The 22,589-nt window shown below is 41.6% G+C and overlaps 1 protein-coding gene across 1 annotated transcript in view; it reads left to right on the forward strand.

Moving 5' to 3' along the window:
• The window catches only part of GOLGA4 (golgin A4), a 227,626-nt gene that overhangs the window by 116,507 nt on the left and 88,530 nt on the right, over nucleotides 1-22,589 (forward strand). Inside the window, 3 exon segments of the mRNA XM_068236570.1 lie at nucleotides 12,381-12,559; nucleotides 16,398-16,529; nucleotides 17,372-17,527. Of these exon segments, the coding sequence (XP_068092671.1) occupies nucleotides 12,381-12,559; nucleotides 16,398-16,529; nucleotides 17,372-17,527 (467 nt within the window).

Genomic DNA, 22,589 nt, shown 5'->3' on the forward strand with positions numbered 1-22,589 from the left:
ACTAGGTGAGGCAACGCAACTCCACAAGATAACTAAGATAAACTAGACTAAATATCACAGGAAGAACAAGACCTGAAATAACATGAACCCGGGACCGCAGTCAGAGTGAACTGACAGTATGTCGGGCACAGAGAAAACCCAGGAAATGACCTTTATGCAAGCAGCGACCAATCAGAAACGGACATGCAAAAAGCCAGAAGAGCAAATGGTAATAGATCAATCTGCATTAACTTAGCTTGCAGACTGCAAGCTGAGAATAAGAACTGCATCTCATTAACTCATGCATAACTATGGAAACGGCATAGTATTTGGATTCGGAAGAACGAGCCAGGCCATAACGGAATGCGGAAGAACTGCAAATGAACAGGACACTCAATATGAAAGCAAGGAAAGCCATGAAAACAGCAGTCAGCATTGCAATTAACACGTGAAAGTATAGTACATAGCTACCTGAGCATTGTTTCTAACCATGTCCATCCCTTCATGACCACCATGTACCCATCCTCTGATGGCTACTTTCAGCAGGATAATGCACCATGCCACAAAGCTCTAATCATTTCAAATTAGTTTCTTGAACATGACAATGAGTTCACTGTACTAAAATGGCCCCCACAGTCACCAGATCTCAACCCAATAGAGCATCTTTGGGATGTGATGGAACAGGAGCTTCGTGCCCTGGATGTGCATCCCACAAATCTCCATCAACTGCAAGATGCTATCCTATCAATATGGGCCAACATTTCTAAAGAATGCTTTCAGCACCTTGTTGAATCAATGCCACGTAGAATTAAGGCATTTCTGAAGGCGAGAGGGGGGTCAAACACCGTATTAGTATGGCGCTCCTTATAATCCTTTAGGTGTGTGTGTGTGTATATTTATGTACTGTATGTGTGTATATATATATATATATATATATATATATATATATAGATAGATAGATAGATAGATAGATAGATAGATAGATAGATAGATAGATAGATAGATAGATAGATAGATATAGATATATATAGATAGATAGATAGATAGATATAGATATACTGTATATATAGATATAGATAATATATATATATATATATATATATATATATATATATATGTGTGTGTGTGTGTGTGTGTGTATTATACTTAAGAGACATTGTTTAGCTAAATTGACAGTGATTTGTTAAGGTTTTTACCCCATTGTAGACTGGATTGGTACAAACCGTGGAAATTCTTAGGAGGAGGGGGAAGTATGCAGACCTCATGCAGATAGAGTCCCCACCCATATTTAGACTGTGCCAGCCCTGCAAGGTTAGAGTGCTCCTCACTACTGCATGGTTCCGTCCCAGTAATGAATTTTGATCACTTTCTGCATTCTCTTTCTGTTGATAACAGTGGGAGGTTTCTTCATCCCATTCTTGATTTCATTGCTTAGTCAACTGAATTCTACTAATGAAAATGTAATTGTTATCATATATAAATACCTTCTGACTGAGCCACAAGATCAGATTTTACCAACCTATGTCAGAGGTGAAAACAAAAGCTAAACATTTGTGTCTTGTAAACAAAATATCTGATATTTTTGGCTATGGCTTTAATATTGTGAAGTTGATGGATGTAATCTTTACTTTAATTGATGTCATTTTCCTGCTTTTCCATACTGTTGTCTTTGAGAGTTTCAACTCTCAAAGTCTACAGGGGAAGTTCTGAGGTGCCAGTTCATTTTGGGAACGATTTTCCCATAGATACTCACTCAACTTGCTTGAGCATGTATGGTAATATATATGGTAGTACTGTACAGGTTTACAGAAATGGAGAACTTCATTTTACTATGGTAGATGCTGAGGGGCTTGAACCTACCACCCAAAACAGTTGTGACCAAAAGCCGCTTAGGCCTCTCATGGCAAACCGTTTCACAAAAGTTATAATACCCATCATGGTATGCTCCAGCTTTTTAGGTCCTACATAGTTGTCTGATGAACACTGACGGACTCTGACAGCATTGAGAGATACTGAAATTTCACTTTGACCAGTGACCAGGACAGGAGCACAAGGACTTGGACCTCACTGTCTTGGACTAGAGACAGCACTGCTAAGGACATGAAAGCCAAACTGACACTCCACCAACAGAGGCAGTAATACTAAATTAAAACTCCATTAACACTAACTACAGTGGCAGGCCACTACACAGGGAAATTATGCTGTCAGGAACACTAAACTAACACAATTTCACAAATGTTTAAAATCCGAGGACTCCATTAGGGCCTCACACTCCTTGAATTGAGTTGAATTTACATGCAAAAGTTGCCATCAGGCTTGTTAACACTGCCGGATTATCTTACTAAGGACCATAGTGTAGTTTGCTAGTGTATTAACATGGCTTTCCACTTTATTTAATTTTTATTTATATTAAAAAATGTAAATCTATACATTGTCATAAAATAAGCACACGTGCCAGTTGTCTGAGCAGCAAGTAGTGCAGCTTTACATAAGCTGAGTTTGTGTATGCTTTGAGGTTAGCCAATTCTTTGTCAGTTCTATTAGACATCACTGTCCAGTTTACTACTCTGTTTTGCATTCGGCTTTAAAGGACTACTGAAGTGAGAGGGGATATTGGTCGCTGCCATATTTATTTCCTTTTAAACTATTCAAACAGCCTTGCTGTCCTGCTGATCTTGTGCCAATAATGCTTTCAGTCATAGACCCTGAACAAGCATGCAGATCAGTTGCTCTGACTGAAGTCTGACTGGATTTGCCCCAAGCTTAATTCAGGTGTGTGATTTAGACACAATTGATGCCTGAAAGATTAACAGGATACAGGGCAATTGATATTGTTTAAAGGGAAACAAAAGTCACAGCCTCAGAGGAAGCGCCACCCAATGCAAAATGTCCATCAAGCTTCTTGGTGCCCACACCCACTGTCTACCTATTCTCCCCTGACCTTATAGTATGCATTCTACAGTATTTGTACCAGCTTTTAAACAAGGTATGCATGCTTGCCACAGCTTTTTGGATACTTAAAAATAAATTGCGAGCACATTTTTTGCAGCAGTGCCAGGTTATCTTGTTTATCTTCATTGTACAAAGAAATAAATATGGCAGTCTCCATATCCCTCTCACTTCAGGTATCCTTTAAAGAGGAACTGTCGCGGAAATCTTAAAATTTAAAACACATACAAATAAGTATATTTCTCCCAGAGTAAAATGAGCCATGAATTACTTTTCTCTTGTGTTGCTGTCACTTACAGTGGGCAGTAAAAATCTGACATTACTGACAGATTTTGGACTAGCCCATTTTCTCATAAGGGGGTTCTCAGGGTTCTCAGGGTTTTCTTTATTTTCAAAAGCACTTGGTGAATGGCAGTTGCTCCTTCCAACTGCCAAAATAGTGTGCAGCGAGCAGGGAGGCTGGCCAGCATCTTTGTATTAATAATTTTCAGAGAATGTCTTTATAAAGAATCAAGGCCATGCTGAGAATCCCCCATGAAGAGATGGACTAGGGCAAAACCTGACGGTAATGTCAGATTTCTACTGCCTACTGTAAGTGACAGCAACACAGGAGAAAAGTAATGTATGGCTCATTTTACTCTGGGAGAAATGTTCTTCTTATTTGTATGTGTTTTAAAATTTTAAGATTTTCGCGACAGTTCCTCTTTAAGCTTAGTTTTTTTGCATTGCATGTTGTGCACTGCTACTGCCTATAGAGCGCGCTCTAGTGGCTGCTGCTCTGGCGCTTTAAGTCCGCCAGGAGAAAAGCGCAATATAAATGTTATTTGTCTTGTCTTGTTGTTAATTTTGGGTTGTGGTGGTTTTATAGAATGTAAATAGAACTGTTTTGTGTGTGCTCAGTTTCACCAGAGTGCAGTAGTAGTACTGAATAAAGATGAAGGATAACCAAACTTATGAAGTGACGTTATTTGTGCTCTGTTAAATGGAACTCAAGGTAAGAGGGATATGGAGGCTGACATGTTTGTTTCCCTTTAAATAATGCCCATTGCCTGGCTGTCCTGCTGATCCTCTGCCTCTAATAATTTAAGCCATAGGCCCTGAACATGCATTCAGCAGATCAGATGTCTGAGAAATCTGACAAGATTAGCTGCATGCTTGTTTCAGATTTGTGATTTAGACCCTGCTGACCAGAAGGATCAGCAGAGCTGCCAGGCAACTGGTATTGTTAAAAAGGAAAGGAATATGGCACCTTCCATAGCTCTCACACCACGGGTTCTTTTTAATCCTGATGTCAGACTATGGGCCAGATCCAATTCACTTTTTCTCTGAGGTGATATTTCACATCTTATCAATAAAATACCTTTTAAAGGGAACCAGAGAGGATCAAAAATACATACCTGGTGCTTCCTCCAGCCCCATACGCACGGATTGCTCCCACGCCGCCGTCCTCTGCTGCCTGGAACCGCCGATACCGGGTCCCGTCATTACCGCCAGTCGGCCGGCGGACGCGTCCAATTCTCCGCATCACAGTGGGCTCCCTCCATACAGGTACTCGTGCGGCTGCCTTCTGCGCAGCCGCATGCGTACGGGTATGGAGGGAGACCCTGTGATGCGGACAATTGGCCGCGTCCGCCGGAAGGGACGGGCCCGGTACCGGCTGATCCAGGAAGCGGAGGATGGCGGCGTGGGAGCGATCCAGGCTTATGGGGCTGGAAGAAGCCCCAGGTATGTATAAACTCTTTTTCTATTTTAAAAAATCATTCCTCTCTGGTTCCCTTTAAGCCACCAGTAAGCAAAAATAATTTTGACAGTACTTTCTAATATTTTTTCAATTGTAGAGTGCTGAAAAGTTATTTTAAACAGAAGATGAAAATGATTTCCAAGGAAAAAGCTTAGGAGAGAAAGTGAATTGTATCTGGCCCTATTGCGGGTTAAGTAGACACATTAACAGCTCTCAGTCATATAATTCTCTTTACATTGTATCAGCAGAGTCAAACAGTAGAATAATGAACTTCATCTCATTAGTTCTCTTTTAAATACTGACATGTTTTTGTTTTATGTGTATAATGTACCATTGTAAGTTAAAGGACAACTTTTAAGAACTGATTGCATCTACTCTAAATCCTGGTACACACATCCATTCTTGATTGGCTACTTTTTACCACTTCCATATTTTATGAGGGACAACATATTGTGAGTACTTTGCACAGATTGTTTAGGTAAGTTCTCATACTGCATGGAAGAGGTAAGATTGAATGTGTGTATGCACCGTAATTCTATATAAGCAGCTCAATATAAAAATAAAGCTTCTATATGAGATCAAACCTATTTAGTATAGCTTCATGTGAAACAAACAAATAAGAGGAGACTGCCATTATTGTGTCACAACTGTCAAAGGGGAAGGGGTTAGCTTAAAGAGACTCTGAAGCCTAAAAAAAAAAAAACAGGCCTTTACTTGAAAAACCTATTTAACATACTTGCCCCACCTAAAACGCTGCATCCCTGTGGCTGAAAATTCCATAAATCACCCCAAACTCCCTGGGGCACATTGCGGGGCTCCTTCCTTGTAGAGGCAGCGCTTTGGGCTGCAGCTCTGCCTCTACACGCGTCCATCTGTGCAGATCGCGGCCTCCACCTGCACCGTGGGGGAGAGGCGGAGATGCGCGCGGATTGATGCGCATGGAGGCAGAGCTACAGCCCAAAGCTCTGCCTCCCCGGGCAGCAAAATCCACGACCAGGAAAGTCATGGATTTTTGCCCAGGGAGTTTTATGGAGTTTTTAGCCGCAGGGATGCAGTGGTTTAGGTGGGACAAAAACCTGTTTTTTCAAGGCTTCAGAGTCTCTTTAAGTTCAACATATTATTATTCATTGACATCTATTGATCTTACAGTCAACAAATTTTGCTTGTCTGTTTTAGAAGATGTATGTTGGATTATATGCTTCCCACCGTAGGCTGCCTTAGAAAGACCAGTAGAGTGTATAAAATAATTTTTGCTCTGATCGGGGTTCTTCTTTAATGCAATTTGGATGTTCTTACAGCAAGATGTCCTAATTATTTTTCACACATTTAGGATTTATAAAACTCTTTAAACAAGTAAACTCAAACAACTACATAGATTGCATCACCAGGGCTAATTGAGGGTAGATGAAAATTGGGGAAAAAAAGAGGAATCCCTGCATAGTCAAAGCTGCATGAGTCCAAATATAGGAGTGTTTAATAAACTTTATTACAGCCTCAAAAATGCACACAACTCCTAGCCAAGTGCTCCAGTCATGAAGAATGTAATTTGTTTATTAAAGGTAATAATTTACAAATGTAGTGAGCAGGGAGGTATTGGACTGCAGCTTGGTTCCTGGTCCCTCAAACCTGCTAACCTTTTGGTTAGTACTTTTTTTTTATTAACACTTAAACAACACAATGTAACTCCAAGTCAATCACACTTCTGTTAAATAAAACTGTCCACTTAGATAGCAACACTGGCAATAAATTTCACACGCTGTTGTGCAAATGGAATAGACAACAGGTGGAAATTATAGCCAAATTAGCAAGACATCCTCAAAAAAGGCGTGGTTCTGCAGGTGGTGACCACAGACCACTTCTCAGTTCCTATGCTTTCTGGCTGATGTTTTGACCACTTTTTTGAATGCTGGCGGTGCTTTCACTCTTGTGGTAGCATGAGACAGTCTACAACCCACACAAGTGGCTCAGGTAGTGCAACTCATCCAGGATGGCACATCAGTGTAAGCTGTGGCAAGAAGGTTTGCCTTTTCTGTCAGCGTAGTGTTTAGAGCAGGGGTGCCCATTAGGTAGATCGCGATGTACCGGTAGATTGCAAAGGACTTCATGGTAGATCCCAACTCCACTACAATTTCCATTCTGTATATACAAGTGTGCTCTGGTTTAGAGCATGGAGGCGCTACCAGGAGACAGGCCAGTATATTAGAAGATGCGGAGAAGGATGTAGGAGGGCAGCAACCTAGCAGCAAGATCGCTACCTCCACCTTTGGTCAAGGAGGAACAGGAGGCGCACTGTCAGAGCCCTGCAAAGTGACCTCCAGCGGGCCACATATGTGCATGTGCCTGCTCAGACGGTCAGAAACAGACTCAATGAAGGTGGTATGAGGGCCTGACGTCCACAGGTGGGGATTTTGCTTACAGCTCAACACTGTGCAGGACGTTTGGCATTTTCCATAGAACTACCAGATTGGCAAATTCGCCACTGGCGCTCTGTGCTCTTCCTAGGTAAAAGCAGATTCATTCTGAGCACATGTGACAGACGTGACAGAGTCTGAGACGCCGTGGAGAATGTTCTGCTGCCTGCAACATCCTCCAGCATGACCAGTTTGGCAGTGGGTAGTAATGGTGTGGGATGGCATTCTTTTGAGAACCGCACAGCCCTCCATGTGCTCACCAGAGGTAACCTGACTGCTATTAGGTACCGAGATGAGATCCTCAGACCCCTTGTGAGACCATATGCTGGTGCGGTTGGCCCTGGGTTCCTCCTAAAGCAAGACCATGCTAGACCTCATGTGACTGGAGTGTCAGCAGTTCCTGCAAGATGAAGGCATTGATGCTATGGACTGGCAATCCCGTTCCCCAGACGTGAATCCATTTGAGCACATCTGAGACCTCATGTCTTGCTCCATCCACCAACGCCATGTTGCACCACAGACTGTCCAGGAGTTGGTAGATGCTTTAGTCTGGTTCTGGGAAGAGATCCCTCAGACCATTTGCCACCTCATCATGACATGCCCAGGCAATGTAGTGAGGTCATACAGGCACGTGGAGGCCACACACACTACTGAGCCTCATTTTGTCTTGTTTTAAAGTGGACCTGAACTCAGAACTCCTCTGCTCTTTAAAAAAAAAAAAAAAAGTACACAATATAATAACCTTTAAACAAAAAACATGTATTTGTTACAGTTGAAACAAATCCTAAAATAAATTTGCACAGTTTCTACTTCATGATTCATGGAAGCAGACATATTGTTTACAGCCTGTATTTTCAAATGGGCTTATCTGCGTATCTGCCATAGGCAGTCAGGTGACACAGGGGAGTATCAAATTACAACTTGATTAGACACAAATGAGGGGGCATTAAACAGGCTAAACTCTAAATGCATTCAGGGTGCATATCTCTACATTTTCCTTCAGGTCCACTTTAGGGACATTACATCAAAGTTGGATCAGCCTGTAGTGTTTTTTCCACTTTAACTTTGAGTGTGACTCCAAATCCAGATCTTCATGCATTGATAAATTTGATTTACATTTATATTTTTTGTGATTTTGTTGTCAGCACATTGAACTATGTAAGGAACATAAGTATTTAATAAGAATATTTCAGTGTATTCAGTGTATATATGGTACATAATTTGAATTCTACTTTTATCTTTTATGAGTGAATGATATCTACTACACTAATTCAGCTGTGCATGTCAGCACAGGTCTGATTTGACTGAAAACTGCTGTTTTTTCAGCACAGGGCTCAAATACAGGTCAGACCTTAGTGAGCAGTCTCTTTATAGAGAACTAGATCTGAATTACACTGGGATGCAAAAGTTTGGGCAACCTTGTTAATCGTCATAATTTTCCTGTATAAATCGTTGGTTGTTATGCTAAAAAATGTCAGTTAAATATATCATATAGGATACACACACAGTGATATTTCAGAAGTGAAATGAAGTTTATTGGATTTACAGAAAGTGTACAATAATTGTTTAAACAAAATTAGGCAGGTGCATACATTTGGGCACCACAAAAAAGAAATGAAATCAATATTTAGATCCTCCTTTTGCAGAAATGACAGCCTTTAGAGTGTGGGGATTTTTTTTTTTTTAAATTATGTGGGGTCCCCCCTCCTGAAACTTTTTAACCCCTTGTCCCCCATGCAGGCTGGGGTAGCCAGAATGTGGAGCTCCGACCGATTGGGGCTTCACACCCTGACTATACCAGCTGCAAAAAAGGTCCCTTAATGCCGATTTTTGTTCCAGGGTATCTGTTGGGGGGGGGGGGGGAGGGCAGGTTTATTTTGCTCTGGGGCCCCATTGTTGCTTAAACCGGCCCTGCCTGCCGGCAAAAGCAAAAGAGACACGGAAGCGAACTATATTTGCCCATTTTACCTTATAGTTCGCTTCAGTGTTTCCAAGTAATCCGCCACATCCCCGCCGCTAAACAAGGGCTGCAGACCCGCAAATCCCCCGCGCAAACATCCACGACTGCGCTGAGGAGCAGAGCTTCCAGCTGTAGCTCTGCCCCTCCTGACGTCAATCGCCGAATGGATCGCCGCCTCTCCCCCGCCCCTCTCTGTGAAGGAAGAGTGAGAGGGGTGGGCAGAGGCGGCGATCCGCCGCGATTGACGTCAGGAGGGACAGAGCTGAAGCTGCAAGCTCTGCCCCTTCCAGGAAATGCTGGCGGATTGCCCCCCGGGGCGATTTGGGGGCTCTGCAGCCCTCGTTTTGCGGCGGGGACACGTGAACTCCCTTATGCGGCCCAGCCTCATCCTGACTTTGCCTCCTGCGGCCCCCGGGTAAATTGAGTTTGAGACCTCTGCTCTAGACGCTTCCTGTAGGTTCCAATGAGAGTCTGGATTCTGGTTGAAGGTATTTTGGACCATTCCTCTATACAAAACATCTCTAGTTCGTTCAGATTGATGGCTTCCGAGCATGGACATCACAGATTTCCAATTCTATTCAAGTCTGGGGACTGAGATGGCCATTCCAGAACGTTGTACTTGTTACTCTGCATAAATGCCTTAGTGGATTTTGAGCAGTGTTTAGGGTTGTTGTCTTGCAGGAAGATCCGGCGCAGCTTCAACTTTTGACCTTGATTCCTGGATATTGGTCTCCAGAATCTGCTGAAACTTCACCTTTGACAAGATTCCCAGTCCTTGCACTGGCCACACAGCCCCACAGCATGATGGAACCACTACCATATTTTACTGTAAATAGCAGGTGTTTTTCTAAGAATGCTGTGTTGTTTTTCCTCCATGCATAACACCCTTGTTATGCCCAAATAACTCAATTTTAGTTTTATCAGTCACAGCAACTTATTCCAAAATGAAGCTGGCTTGTCCAAATGTGCTTTAGCATACCTCAAGTGGCTCTATTTGTGCTGTGGGTGGAGAAAATTCTTCCTTTGCATCACTCTCGCATACAACATCTCCTTGTGTAAAGTGTGCAAAATGGTTGAATGATGCACAGTGACTCCATCTGCAGCAAGATGATGTTGTAGATCTTTGGTGCTGGTATGTGGGTTGTCTCTGACTGGTCTCACCATTTGTCGCTTCTGTTTTTCCAAGATTTTTCTTCGTCTGCCAATTCGAGCCTTAACTTGAACTGAGCCTGTGGTCTTCCATTTCCTCAATATGTTCCTAACTGTGGAAACAGACAGCTGAAATCTCTGAGACAGCTTTCTGTATCTTTCCCCTAAACCATGATGGTGAACAATCTTTATCTTCATATTAAAATATGATAACATTTTGGAGTTACTAATAAATGTTACTTTAGACTGTAAGTAAACCTGTCCATTGTCCGGCCTTTTTTTTCAGAAGGGAGGTGAGTCCACCCACTTCCCCTTTTTTTAACAATTTTAACTAATTTTATTCTGCTTGGCGCCTCTGTTACCGTATTTCAATATTATCTAGTCCACCCTTGGTGGAGGGGTGTATCCCCATTTTCTCCTATCTACAGAGAGCGACTTTTTAAACCTGAGCGGGGTCAGGTTACAATTCTTCCCGCCGGCCTGTCCAGTGGTTGCCTTTGTGGCGACCCACCCTTGTGAGTATAATCATCACATTTATTCACAACACATCTCTGCATATTAACATACTGCACCATATTGGGCTCTCGGTTTCTCCCCCATTTTTCAATCTTTATCTTCAGGCCATTTGAGAGTTGTTTTGAGACCCCCATGTTGCTACTCTTCAGAGAAAATTAAAAGAGAAGGGAAACTTAAAATTGACTCCTTTTTAAATACTCTTTCTCATAATTAGATTTACCTGTGTATGTAGGCCAGGGGTCACTGAGCTTACCAAGCCAATTTGAGTTCCAAAAATTAGTTCCAAAGGTTTTGGAATCAATAAAATGTCAACAGTACCCACATTTATGCACCTGCCTAATTTTAATTAAACAATTATTGCACACTTTCTGTAAATCCAATAAACGTCTCAAATATCACTGTGTGTGTTCTATATGATATATTTAACTGACATTTTTTTATCGTAACAACCAACGATTTATACAGGAAAATCATGACAATTAGCAAGGTTGCCCAAACTCTCGCATCCCATTGTGAGTACAGAGTTCCAAACCTCAGTGTAGTTTCTGATACTTAGAGAAACCGTAACCAAGAATTGAACGTCATCCCAATCAGTAGCTGATACCCCCTTTTACATGAGAAATCTATTCCTTTTCACAAACGGATCATTAGGGGGCTCTGTATGGCTGATATTGTGGAGAAACCCCTCCCACAGGAAACTGTGAGGACCATGGTCCTGGCAGTTTCCTGTCTGTCAACCTTGTTGCATTGTGGGAAATAGCTGTTTACAGCTGTTTCCAACTGCCAAAAAAGCAAGCAGCATATCCTTCCACTGACATCGCCTGCCAGCAGTAAAAATGTCGTGATAAATGTCAGAATGTTAATCAGGGAGATGAAAGCTTTTTCAATTGGCAAACACTGACTAAATAATTTTATTCATAATTATTGTAAAAATTAAGCACTTTTTTTTATTACATTATTTTCCCCAGAGCTCCTCTTTAAAGGAAGCATCAGCCGTTGTATGCTACCTTCAGATCTACTTACCCGGGGCTTCCTCCAGCCCCTATTGCGCCTGCGCAGAACACTCATGCCCACTTATTTGTGATTGACAGTGCGCAGGCGTAGTAGAGGACGACTTTGAGGTTGGCCTTTGCACCAACGGGCCGGTGGCTGAGAGCGGAGATGCGGCGAGGGACATATCTGCTCAAGGGGCTGGAGGAATCTCCGGGTAAGTAGATATGAAGGTAGCAGAAAACGGCTGGTTAATTATAGGACTTGTTGATCAAAACTGAGCATTGCTGTTTGTTTTGTGTTTCATGGACACACACATCTGTCATGTGTTGTCAGTCTCATTGCTCTGAACATATTGCTTCTAGTTCATGTCTGAGTGAAGCCTCCACACAGAAATGAGCAGGTGTATGGGGTTTGCAGGTGGAGGCAAGGGGAAGCCGAAGGCGTGAAGAGATGCTCTAAATTCATACAGTATAGAAACTAATGTTGAAAAGTGTTAGGAAAACATTAAATAGCTAGCGAGCCCTCACATTTCTTCAGGGAAGTCACATCTGTAATGCATTATTATTCTGTTATTGATCAGTCTGAAGATGACTTTTTACATTTAGAAGTGCACTCGTCCTAGTATTATGTGTAAATCATTTATTCACTCGTCATTTAATGTGTGGTCCCACTTTCATTTTAGCCTTTGAACAATTGGAAAAAGCTGTAGCTGCTTCGCAGAGTTCTGAGGAAGCTCAAAAAATAGGCAAACAACAAATGGAAGAACAGATTAATGCTATTGAAAAAGCCAGCGAAGAAGAAAGAGTAAACCTTCAGAGGGAACTTAGTCGTGTCAAGCAGGAAGTTGTAGATATCATGAAGGTATTGACTTATTTATTTTTTTTTTTTTTTGATTGAGACTAGCAAATTTCACTTCTTTAAAGCAAAATGTAGTTCTGTATGGATCTACACTGTATGGAAAGTGCTTAAAGTGACATATTTTTTTTATCAATGAATAAAGGAAGTTGAGATTTTTGAAGAGCTGTTTGTATATCTTGACACAACTCAATTTTTAAATACAGGGTTGGTGCATGTTAAAAGTTGGTGCATGTAAAGTTTTGACCCACAGGAACCCACATGTGCTAAAAAAAAGCTTAAATCGGTCTTTAAACTGTTACTTTAATGTGAGCTCTTATACAAATAGAATACCCTATTTAACGTAATTGTATTGTAGCGTAAGAATGGAATTGAATTGATCAATATTAATATCCTTAATCCCCATTGCAATTCAGCTCTCTTCCCAATTTCAGACAACTGCTGAAGACTTTATTGCTGATAAAAATTCACTCCTGAGCTTCCAGCAACCAGGGGAAGAACTATGGAAGAGAGACATTTATTTATTTATTTATTTATTGTATTTATAAAGCGCCAACATATTACGCAGCGCTGGACATTAGTTTAGGTTACAGACAATATTTAGGCGTGACATACAGCAATACGACAATACAAGAATACAAAAAAAAAAAAAAAAAAAAGAGCACGCAGCACAGTAGGAGTACAAGATGGGTTTTCTATCCACAAATATGGTGCTACAGTCTTGTAGCTTCTAGAAGTGCATCTTATGGCTGCTGGAGGATCAAGTGAGAATTTTCATCGGTATAAGGCCGAGTAGACAGAAGGACTTATATTGGTATAAGAATAGTGACTGTTGTTGCTAAATTTCTTGCAGACCCCAGGGTAGGTAAGAAAGTGTAAATGTCTGCATGTTCAGTAATGTTTTAATTACAAAGTGAATATTTAGATATGAGGGATAACTTATTTGAAATGTTGACATTTGCAGCATGTGTAGATAGCATTATGTAGATCATAGAAGTCTGTGCATATAGACGGGTAAAATGGGTTTAGTGTATATCCTCGAATACAAGTCGACATCGTGTATAAGTAGACTGTAATATTTGACCCCCTTAACCTGGAATTTTTTATTGACTGAAGTGTACGTCTAACCAACAAGATGCACGTGGGAATCGGGGAGAATTAACAGCTGCACCTGGGGACCAGGAGGGGTTAATGACTACACTGTATACAGTATTGCAGCCATTAACCCCTCCTGTCTCTTAAGTGCAGCCAGTAACTCCTATAGGCCCCCAAGTGCAGCAATTATTCATATTCAAAAGAAAAAAAAAGTGTGGCTCATACCAGGAATCACCTGACTTATATACTGGCTGCCAAAATGTCCATTGACAAATTTTTAAAGGGGCACAACAAATGCATGTTGCATCGGCTTGCCATAATGTGCAGGGTGTTGAACTAAGTCACTGCTATGCCCTGAAGGGGGTGCAGTCGCTGGGCCCCTGCGCAGTGAGAGTGCTTGGGGTGTCAGCATTGCCCCTGTTTCTTAGAGAGAGAGGTTAGGGTGGGGCCATGGGAGGCCTACATGCAGGGCCCCTGTTGAGATGAAAAGTATTTAGTGTGGGCCAACTGCTGCAGGGCATAGCAGGTAGTTAGTTTAAGACCCGGCACATTCTTGCAAGGCGATGCAATATGCATTTCACTTACTGTCTCCCTTTACGTTTGTCAATAGACCTTTTAGCACTCAGTATATGTCCGTTTGATGGTGCATTATTAACCCCCCTCTCCCTGACCCTTTCCTATTAATTGTTGTGGCCGGGACTTTCAGAACACTATTTTCATGGCATTTCCTTTATCAAGAAAGTGTCACTTACCACTGGGTAAATTGTTGCAAATGGGAATGTCTATAAGTCGACCCCTATACGTTTATTTAGTGAGTCAGACCTACATTTCTAGACTTCTAGTCGAGTATATATGGTAATTTCAGGCAGAGGAAGGGTTAAAGAACACTAAGCCTGAATGTCTTTTTAAGATTAAAACTGATTTGTGTATTTTCCTCTGGTATGTTTAGCTACCATACCTTTACCTTTACTATGTCTCTGTAAAGTCCAATTTCTCAGATATTCCTACTTCTTGCTTGCACAGCTGCACTCTATTTGTGGGGTGAGTATCCAGCCACATAAGGAGTTAACTCCACATTGGTTTTTAAGTCGGTTTGACTTTAAATGGGGACAAGCTAGGGGGCAGCAGAGAAAGGGGAGTGACAGTATATACATGTAAGTATGGTACACTGAAAAAGCTTGGGGAACAATGCATAACATTTAAAGCAGACCTAAACTCAGAACTTCCTCTCTGCTCTAAATGTCAGTACCCACATCACAATTTTGACGATGACTGGCAATATGTGCGAGCGTTTCCGCGATCTCACAACATGGGTACAGGTGCACGATCACGCGACTAACATTTAGCAATGCCCGGCGAATCGGATCTTTAAAATCCCCGACTACTCTGGGCAAAATACTGCAGTTGCTTGACTTCCAATGTGCACCTGTGACACTGCGCCTACCTGCTGGAAGATGGATTGTTGAATGCTCGTTGTCAGGGAGACCTCGCTGGATTCATCTTCCTCCATAGGGTGGTGAGTATTCAGCTTAAAAGATGAGCAACAGCAGAGTAACGTTTGAAGAAAAACCTTTCTTTGTTACAACTTGTAGAACTGCAACAGAGATCCTGCAGTGTTTATTTCCTGGTTTCCTAGGAGCACTGAAAGGGTGCATAGTGTGTACGTATTAACCCAGAAGTCAGCACAGCACAGTTCACACAGCTGATAACCTTGAGTTTACACTTGTTAATTGCATTGGTAGCATTAGACAAGCTGTTTTCTGTAAATACACACAGGGTGAATTTTTCTGTTTTCCTTGTCTCCTGTGCAAGAGTTTAGGTATACCATATTTTCTGGACCATAAGATGCACTTTCTCCTCCAAAACTTTGGGGGGGGGGGGGGGGGAAGAGTCCCTGAGACTTATGGTCCGATGGTGTGCCTCTGTCCCTTGTGTGTCCCTGTGTACTCCTACCTTATCATTAATCTTTTGTTGTCCTCCCCGTCTCTGGCTTCCTTTGTTCCCCTGTGTCTTCTTAATGCCCTCCTGTGTCGCCTGTCCCATATTATCCTTCCCGTCCGTTATGCCTCTCCTCCTTTACCCTCCACCCCCGTGTCACCTGTTGCCTTGGCCAGGTGAGATACTTACCAATTGACTGAAGATGGTGTCAAGTGCCTTAAGGGGCCTTTGGTAAGATAAGGAATTGATTAGTTGTTGGACTTCAAATAAGGAAGCTAACTGTTAGGGATGACCCTGTAGGGGGATAACTTTGGGGCTATGGCTAGATTAAGGTTAAGTTTTTTTTCAGCTAGTGGTGAGCGAGCTACTTGAGTATTTTTTTGAGTGGAAGGCATGCAAACAAAAGATGGTTTAAATATTGGAATGGGGCACAGGCATGAAGAAGGATTTGGTGTAGGGTGAGGTGGGTTAATACATGTGCAAGCAGCTGAACAATGCGCTGAATACCTAAAGGAAGGCAGATGAACATACTAATCTTGTCCTGGCTGAAATTTTGACAAGGACTGCTGGGTGAGTGTTATCCTTTTTACCACCATACCACCAGGGATTTGTGACTAACTTGTGGTAGAAAATAGTTATACTAATAAGAACCGGCTTGCAGGAGATGTTGTTATAACAGTACTCGTTTCAAAGTCTGTTCTTATTCTGGATTGCTATGGAAGTCTTGAGGTTTCCTGTTATTTCTACTAGCTTGCTTTTACTTTACCAGTTCATTTCCATCTAAAATGCATAATTCTTTTTTACTGTATAGAAAACCTGTGATGAACGTATACTGGAGCTGAAAATATCACACGATGAAACTATGCAAAAAAAAGAGCAGGAATACACGGAAAGCTTAAGAATACTTGAGGAGGGCTTTCAGGAAAAACTGAACGCCTCCCTTGTAAGTACAAAAAAGATCAACTGAATGTATATTAACTAGCAGGGGTGTAGCAATAGGGATTGCAGAGGTAACAACCGCATCGAGGCTCTTGGGCATTTGGGTATTGGCTCTCTATTGGTCCTGTGCTCATAATAATCACTTCTATAGATCCTTTGAATAGTGGTAATCATTAACAAACTGTTCCCCACCCCCTTCTTGCACCTCTGACACTGTAGTTGCCATTGGCAGGTTTTGGTCTCCCGTATCAATTGTTATGTATAGAGTGCTTGGGGGTCCCCATTGTAAAACTTGCATCGGGGCTCACAGCTCCTTATCTATGCCACTGTTAACTAGCAACCCAACCATGCTGCCTACTCTGCTTCTGAGACTGAAGCTACTTTTCCTTTAATAGGACTAAATAAGTGAGAAAGGTCCTCCAATATTAGGGAATAGTGGGTGGGTGGATGGATGTTTGGCACCATGCCCTACACCCAAATTGGTGCATGTAGATTTGGGCAAGACATTTTAAACGCAATACAAACACAGATAGCACCAGCGGGTTTTTTTGTTTTGTTTTTTAATGAAAATTGCTGGCAGTTGGGTTACGGAAGAGGGGGGACCCTGAGGAGGTAACCAGGAAAAAAGAAGTAGAGCATTTTAAAGAGGGTCTTTCAGAAGATTTATTTTTGCAATCTGCACTTAAGGATGAATGGGCTTATAATTTTCCCCGAGCTGGCTATTGTAGTGTTTTTCAGCCTGTTTGCTGTCAAATTGTTACACTGGGAACTCTCTTTACTTATTTTACTTTTTGAATAACTTTACACTTAATTTTTTTCAATTATAGTTACTGTTCTGTGTTACAGGCAAAGAGTCAGGATGGCCATTTAATTACTCTGCAGGAAAAGGAGCAGCAGGCCTTACTGGCTGTAGAAGAGATGGAACTTCAGAAGAAGGCCATTCAAACTCAGACAGAAAACCAACTACAGGAAATGCAACAGGAGCTTGAAGAGTGCAGAACTGTAAGATATATAATTTTTTATTTTTTTTTTACTTTTGTGTTTTGCTTGTAGTTGTGTCAGTGTAAAATTCAGTGATGGGCATCTGATGAGGTTCCCAAAGAGCCTTCCAGAAAAAAAAACACAAAGGGAAAGGAGCCCCATTGTGGTGTAGTATAATCAAAGCAAAAATCTGTGAACAAAATATAAATATTATTACTTACAAAGGTGGGTTTCAACACCAGTAACCACAGTATCAAGCAGGTGAGGAATTCCTGACCTCACTCGGGTGTCAAGAAATCTTCCATCAGCAGTTTGGTCACTCCCTTGAAGAATTTAAGTCCAAATGACTCTAACTCGACTACCCCTCCTAAGTACGCTTAGGGAGTGGGGGTGTAACGGGGAGGTAAGAAGTGCCCCAAAGTAAAGATGACTTAAGTGAGTGATCTATATAACCAAAAATGACTTACCTGAAGGCAGTAAACCACTAAAATGAATTCAATATTCTTTATTGGCACTGGAAACCGCATTTCACAGGTTGAAGAGACTGTATTAACCTGATGAAGGGAGCAGTGAGCTGCGAAACGCATGGTTTCCAGTGCTAATACAGAAAATTAATGAATTCTTAATCTTAGTGGTTTACTGCCCTCGGGTAAGCCTTTTTTTGGTTGTAAGTCCTCTTTCAATTGGGGCGCCTCTTACCTCCCAGTTAAATGTAATGTTGGCCATTCACTAGGTGATTTAACCTGTTGAATCTGCTAGAAATTGCTACACCAGATGTTTCCTGATCTATCAGTTTCCATCCGAAATTGATCAATTTTGTCAATTGCACAGCACGGAAAAATGTTGCTTGATCGATGGCAGATTGAGAGCACATTGCTAGCGGCATTTGGTGACAACGGACACAGCGTGTTGTCAGTGGAACAAGGAACAGCTCTGCAGCCAGCTAGGGGGAGCACAGATTGGAGGGGGAAAGACCTGGGAGGCAAGGCAAAAATCTGTGTACAGTGTGTGGGCAGCCAATAGATCGCTCTCTGATCAGATTTGTTTAGAGAGGGATCTGTCTGATGGTCGAGCTGGTGACAGTGGTATAGGCCACCTTAAGATTCTGTCAGCAAAACCTGTAATCTGCAGGATAAAAATATTTGGTTGTCTTGACTGTCTACAACAGCGCTGGGCAAACTACAGCCCGCAGGCCAGATATGGTGAGCTTTAACTCCAGCCCGCTGACGGGCGGACGGATTTCTCTCCTCCCTCCCTGCAAAGTTGCGAGCGAGCGGAGACAGGGCAACTTAAAGAGACACTGAAGCGAAAAAAAAAATTATGATATTATGATTTGTATGTGTAGTACAGCTAATAAATAAAACATCAGTGTAATTGTTTCCAGTACAGGAAGAGTTAAGAAACTCCAGTTGTTATCTCTATGCAAAAAAGCCATTAAGCTCTACGACTTCGTGGAGAGGGCTGTCTTCTGACTTTTATTATCTCAACTGTAAGTAAACAAATGTCTTTTTCTCTGCCAGAGGAGAGGTCATTCGTTCACAGACTGCTCTGAAAGAATCATTTTGAATGCTGAGTGTTGTGTAATCTGCACATATTCTAGAATGATGCAATGTTAGAAAAAACACTATATACCTGAAAATAAAAATATGAGAATATTTTCTTTGCTGCTAATCTTCTAGTAATTATTCATAGTACACAACCAATTCATTATATCATATTTTTTTTTTCGCTTCAGTATCTCTTTAAAACTCACTGCGTCGCCGAATCCAGCGTAATGTCTCCATGCCAACAGGGCATCACATGACACGATGTCGGGACGAGCCAGCATATTACATGTTGGCTGCCAGTGTGTAATAGGCTGGCACCTCCCGATGTTGTGGAGGCGGAACGCTGGATTTGTCAATGCGGCGGCAGGGTTAAGTCCCCCTGTTTCAGTCCCCTTTTGACTCTGCAGGGAAGGAGGGGGGAGGAACTTTAGGAATGCAGTCCACAGCATGTGGCCCGAGCCGCGCAGAGTTTTCCAGCCCTGGTCTACAACCTTCAGCAAGTGACTGATCACACTCTGATCAGAAAGGGATTCGTATGCCATCTTGCCCCACACTATCTTAAGCAGTGCAGTTGACTCTGTACCACTTGTTGAAATACAACACTATGCTGCCATCAGTCCTCCACCACTTCTATCATTGGCTGATCAAGGAACATTTACTGCCATGACCAATCACCCTTTTGATAAACTGACTCAACCCGAGGTTTATGGATTTGAAAAGTCTGTGTTGATAAATCACTGGTAGATTTGTCAAAGGAATGGAATCTAATCGTTGTATTGGCCTATTTATGGATACTTTCATCTGAATAATGTTCATCTGTACCCAGTGGAAGTTTTGAATAGAGTGTAGAAGGGTTAGGACCTGTCTCAGTTTGTTACTGTTGTCTGAGCCCATAAGAGGACAAATTGTTCACTTCCTTCCTGTATGTGACACATTGGATGCACAAGAAGAAGTTGAGTGACAGCAGTAAAAATCTGACAATTCTGCCTTCCCTCCCACTGTACCAGCCTAATGTGCTTCTGTTTTTGAAAGTTATCTAGTCTGACCAGGAAATTAAAAAACGTATAGACATTGCGCTTCAGCAGAAACAGATTGACAGTAAAAAACAAATAGTTTGTAAATATTTTCCATTCTACCCAGAACTAAAATATAATATTGGGTGGAGATGGGCTTAAAAGCATACATGAACTGGCATGATGAAATAAAAATGGGTATACATTGCTCAAGTTCTACTAATAACTTGCCTGAGGTCTCTTTTTTTTTATTCTCTTGCATTGTAAGTAAATAAACTAGTGTTGCAAATGATTCATTAAAATAGCTAGTTGAAAACAGCCTGTCCTGAAAATTGATAGGCATAATCTTGTTGAGAAAACACTGCATATAGCATTTTAGTGCTGAGACAGTCAGATGGTCATTAATTCTACAGTATGTGTTTGCACCTAAACGAGACAGACGTTACATTTAGAAAATGCATCTCTTAAACTGAAAATAAAATTATGAGAGATTGTTCTATATTACGAATATTCTATTAAACATTGGTATCGCACATTCAATTTTCTTGCAAGTTTATCACAAGTTTATTTTAATTTTAGGTTTGCTTTAAAGCATATCAGCATTTTTTTTAAGCCCTGCTCTACCTTTTACCTTCCTACACAAGAGCTCCTATCGCTCTTCCCCCTGAGAAAGTGGGGCGGGGTTCTTGGGATGCCCCACAGGAGGTCGTGGGGGATGGGCAGCAGCCAGTAGAGTATCAATCAAATCCAAGCACTTAATAGCCTCAGTAGTGAGTATAGGCGGTATTTAGAGGGTAAGTTGTGCAGTGTTATGCGAGTTGGGGGGCGAAGTTAGAATATAATTGTGCTAGATCGTTACATGTTCTATGGGAAATTATAGCAAACATTCAGTAAAAACTGTCTTTATTTTGAAATCTAATCTGATGTTTTATTTAAAGGACAACTATCAAAGTTAACTAAAATTCGAAATGCCACATATATTTCTAGTAATTACTAGCAAATCGCAATATACAGGCGTTTTTTCATCTTTTCATTTTTATGTGAAGAAAATATGACATTTGCAGAGAACAGTTTTCACTGTGGGCATTACTATGGAGGACTGTGTCGAGCACATCCAGCATACAGAGACAGTCTTCACTGGCTGTAATGCTGGGACTGTAATCTGTTCAGAATGATAGAAAGCAGAAATATAGCTTAAAATAGTGTGTACATAACTCATCACCAGCTGCAGCTCTGTGTGTCTTTCTCTCTTTGCCTGGCAGTGTAAAGTCAACAAAGCCAGGAAGAGCTAATTTTCAAGGGGGGGGGGGGGGGGAGCATCCAAGAACAGGAATAAAGTAAGCCTCCTTCTCTTCAGATCCTTTTCTGTATCTAAAAAAATCCCTCTATTCTCATATTATCTGTCAGAAGGCGGTGTGTGTAAGCAGGGCAGAAACAAACATTAAGGCCTCTTGCACACTGCAAGCGATTCCGATTCAGATTCCGCTTTTTAATCAGTTTTTACATCCGATTCAGATTCCGATTTGCAGTGTGCAGGGAGCAAACTGCAAATCGGAATCTGAATCGGATGTAAAAACTGATTAAAAAGCGGAATCTGAATCGGAATCTCTCGCAGTGTGCAAGAGGCCTTAACCATTCCTCTGTGAATAGCGATAGAGAAGTGAAACCCATCTACATAGTTCAGCTCTGCCAAAGCATTTTTTTCACACAGGCTGTGCTGAGACCTCTGAAAAGCTTTCTAGTGTTGCTGGCTGAAAGCTCTATGACAGGGGTGTCAAACTCAATTACAAAGTGGGCCAAAATTGAACACCGGGACCTAGTTGTGGGCCAACCTCAATGTCTACTGGCCACCTTCCTCCCTTATAAAGTTTCCAGGTGTCTAATGGCCCACCTATAACCCCTATAGAGTCTCCTGGTGTCTACTGGTAGTCCCTCCCCTATACAGTTCCCTACTGTTTAGTGGTTTCCACCTACCTCCCCCATATGGCTTCCCTGGTATTCTAGGTCTTCACCTCCAGTATAGCTTTCCTGGATCTAGAGTGTGCCAAACCTAATGCAAAGTGGGTAAACCACTGGGGGGCCAAATTGAATGGCTCTGAGGGCCAGAGTTTGACATGTATGCTCTATAGGTATGTGGGGCTTACAGAAGAACAGTTTCTTTGATAGTTATTCATTAATCTTTGTTTCAAATTACAGCTTCATAAGACTGAGAGCACAGTTGTATGCCATTGCATGTTGTGTATTTTTATGCATTTTTCAATGCAACAAGAGAGAAAAATTATGTTGCTAGTTCTGATCTTACACAAACACTTGGCATTGTATGCAAATTTCATGTGATTGGCATACATTATGTGTTGGGGGAAAAATAAATTGCTGTGTAATTTTAAAAACGCACATAAAATCACATTGGGAATTGCACACTAATGCAATTTTTGTATGGGCCATAGACTAACATTATATACTATTTCACATGTGGTTTCCGTTTTGTGGCAAAACGCATGCGATTCTCATAAGTGCCCTGCC

This window comes from Hyperolius riggenbachi, chromosome 5 (assembly GCF_040937935.1).
Source record: "Hyperolius riggenbachi isolate aHypRig1 chromosome 5, aHypRig1.pri, whole genome shotgun sequence".
Taxonomy (NCBI): Eukaryota; Metazoa; Chordata; class Amphibia; order Anura; family Hyperoliidae; genus Hyperolius; species Hyperolius riggenbachi.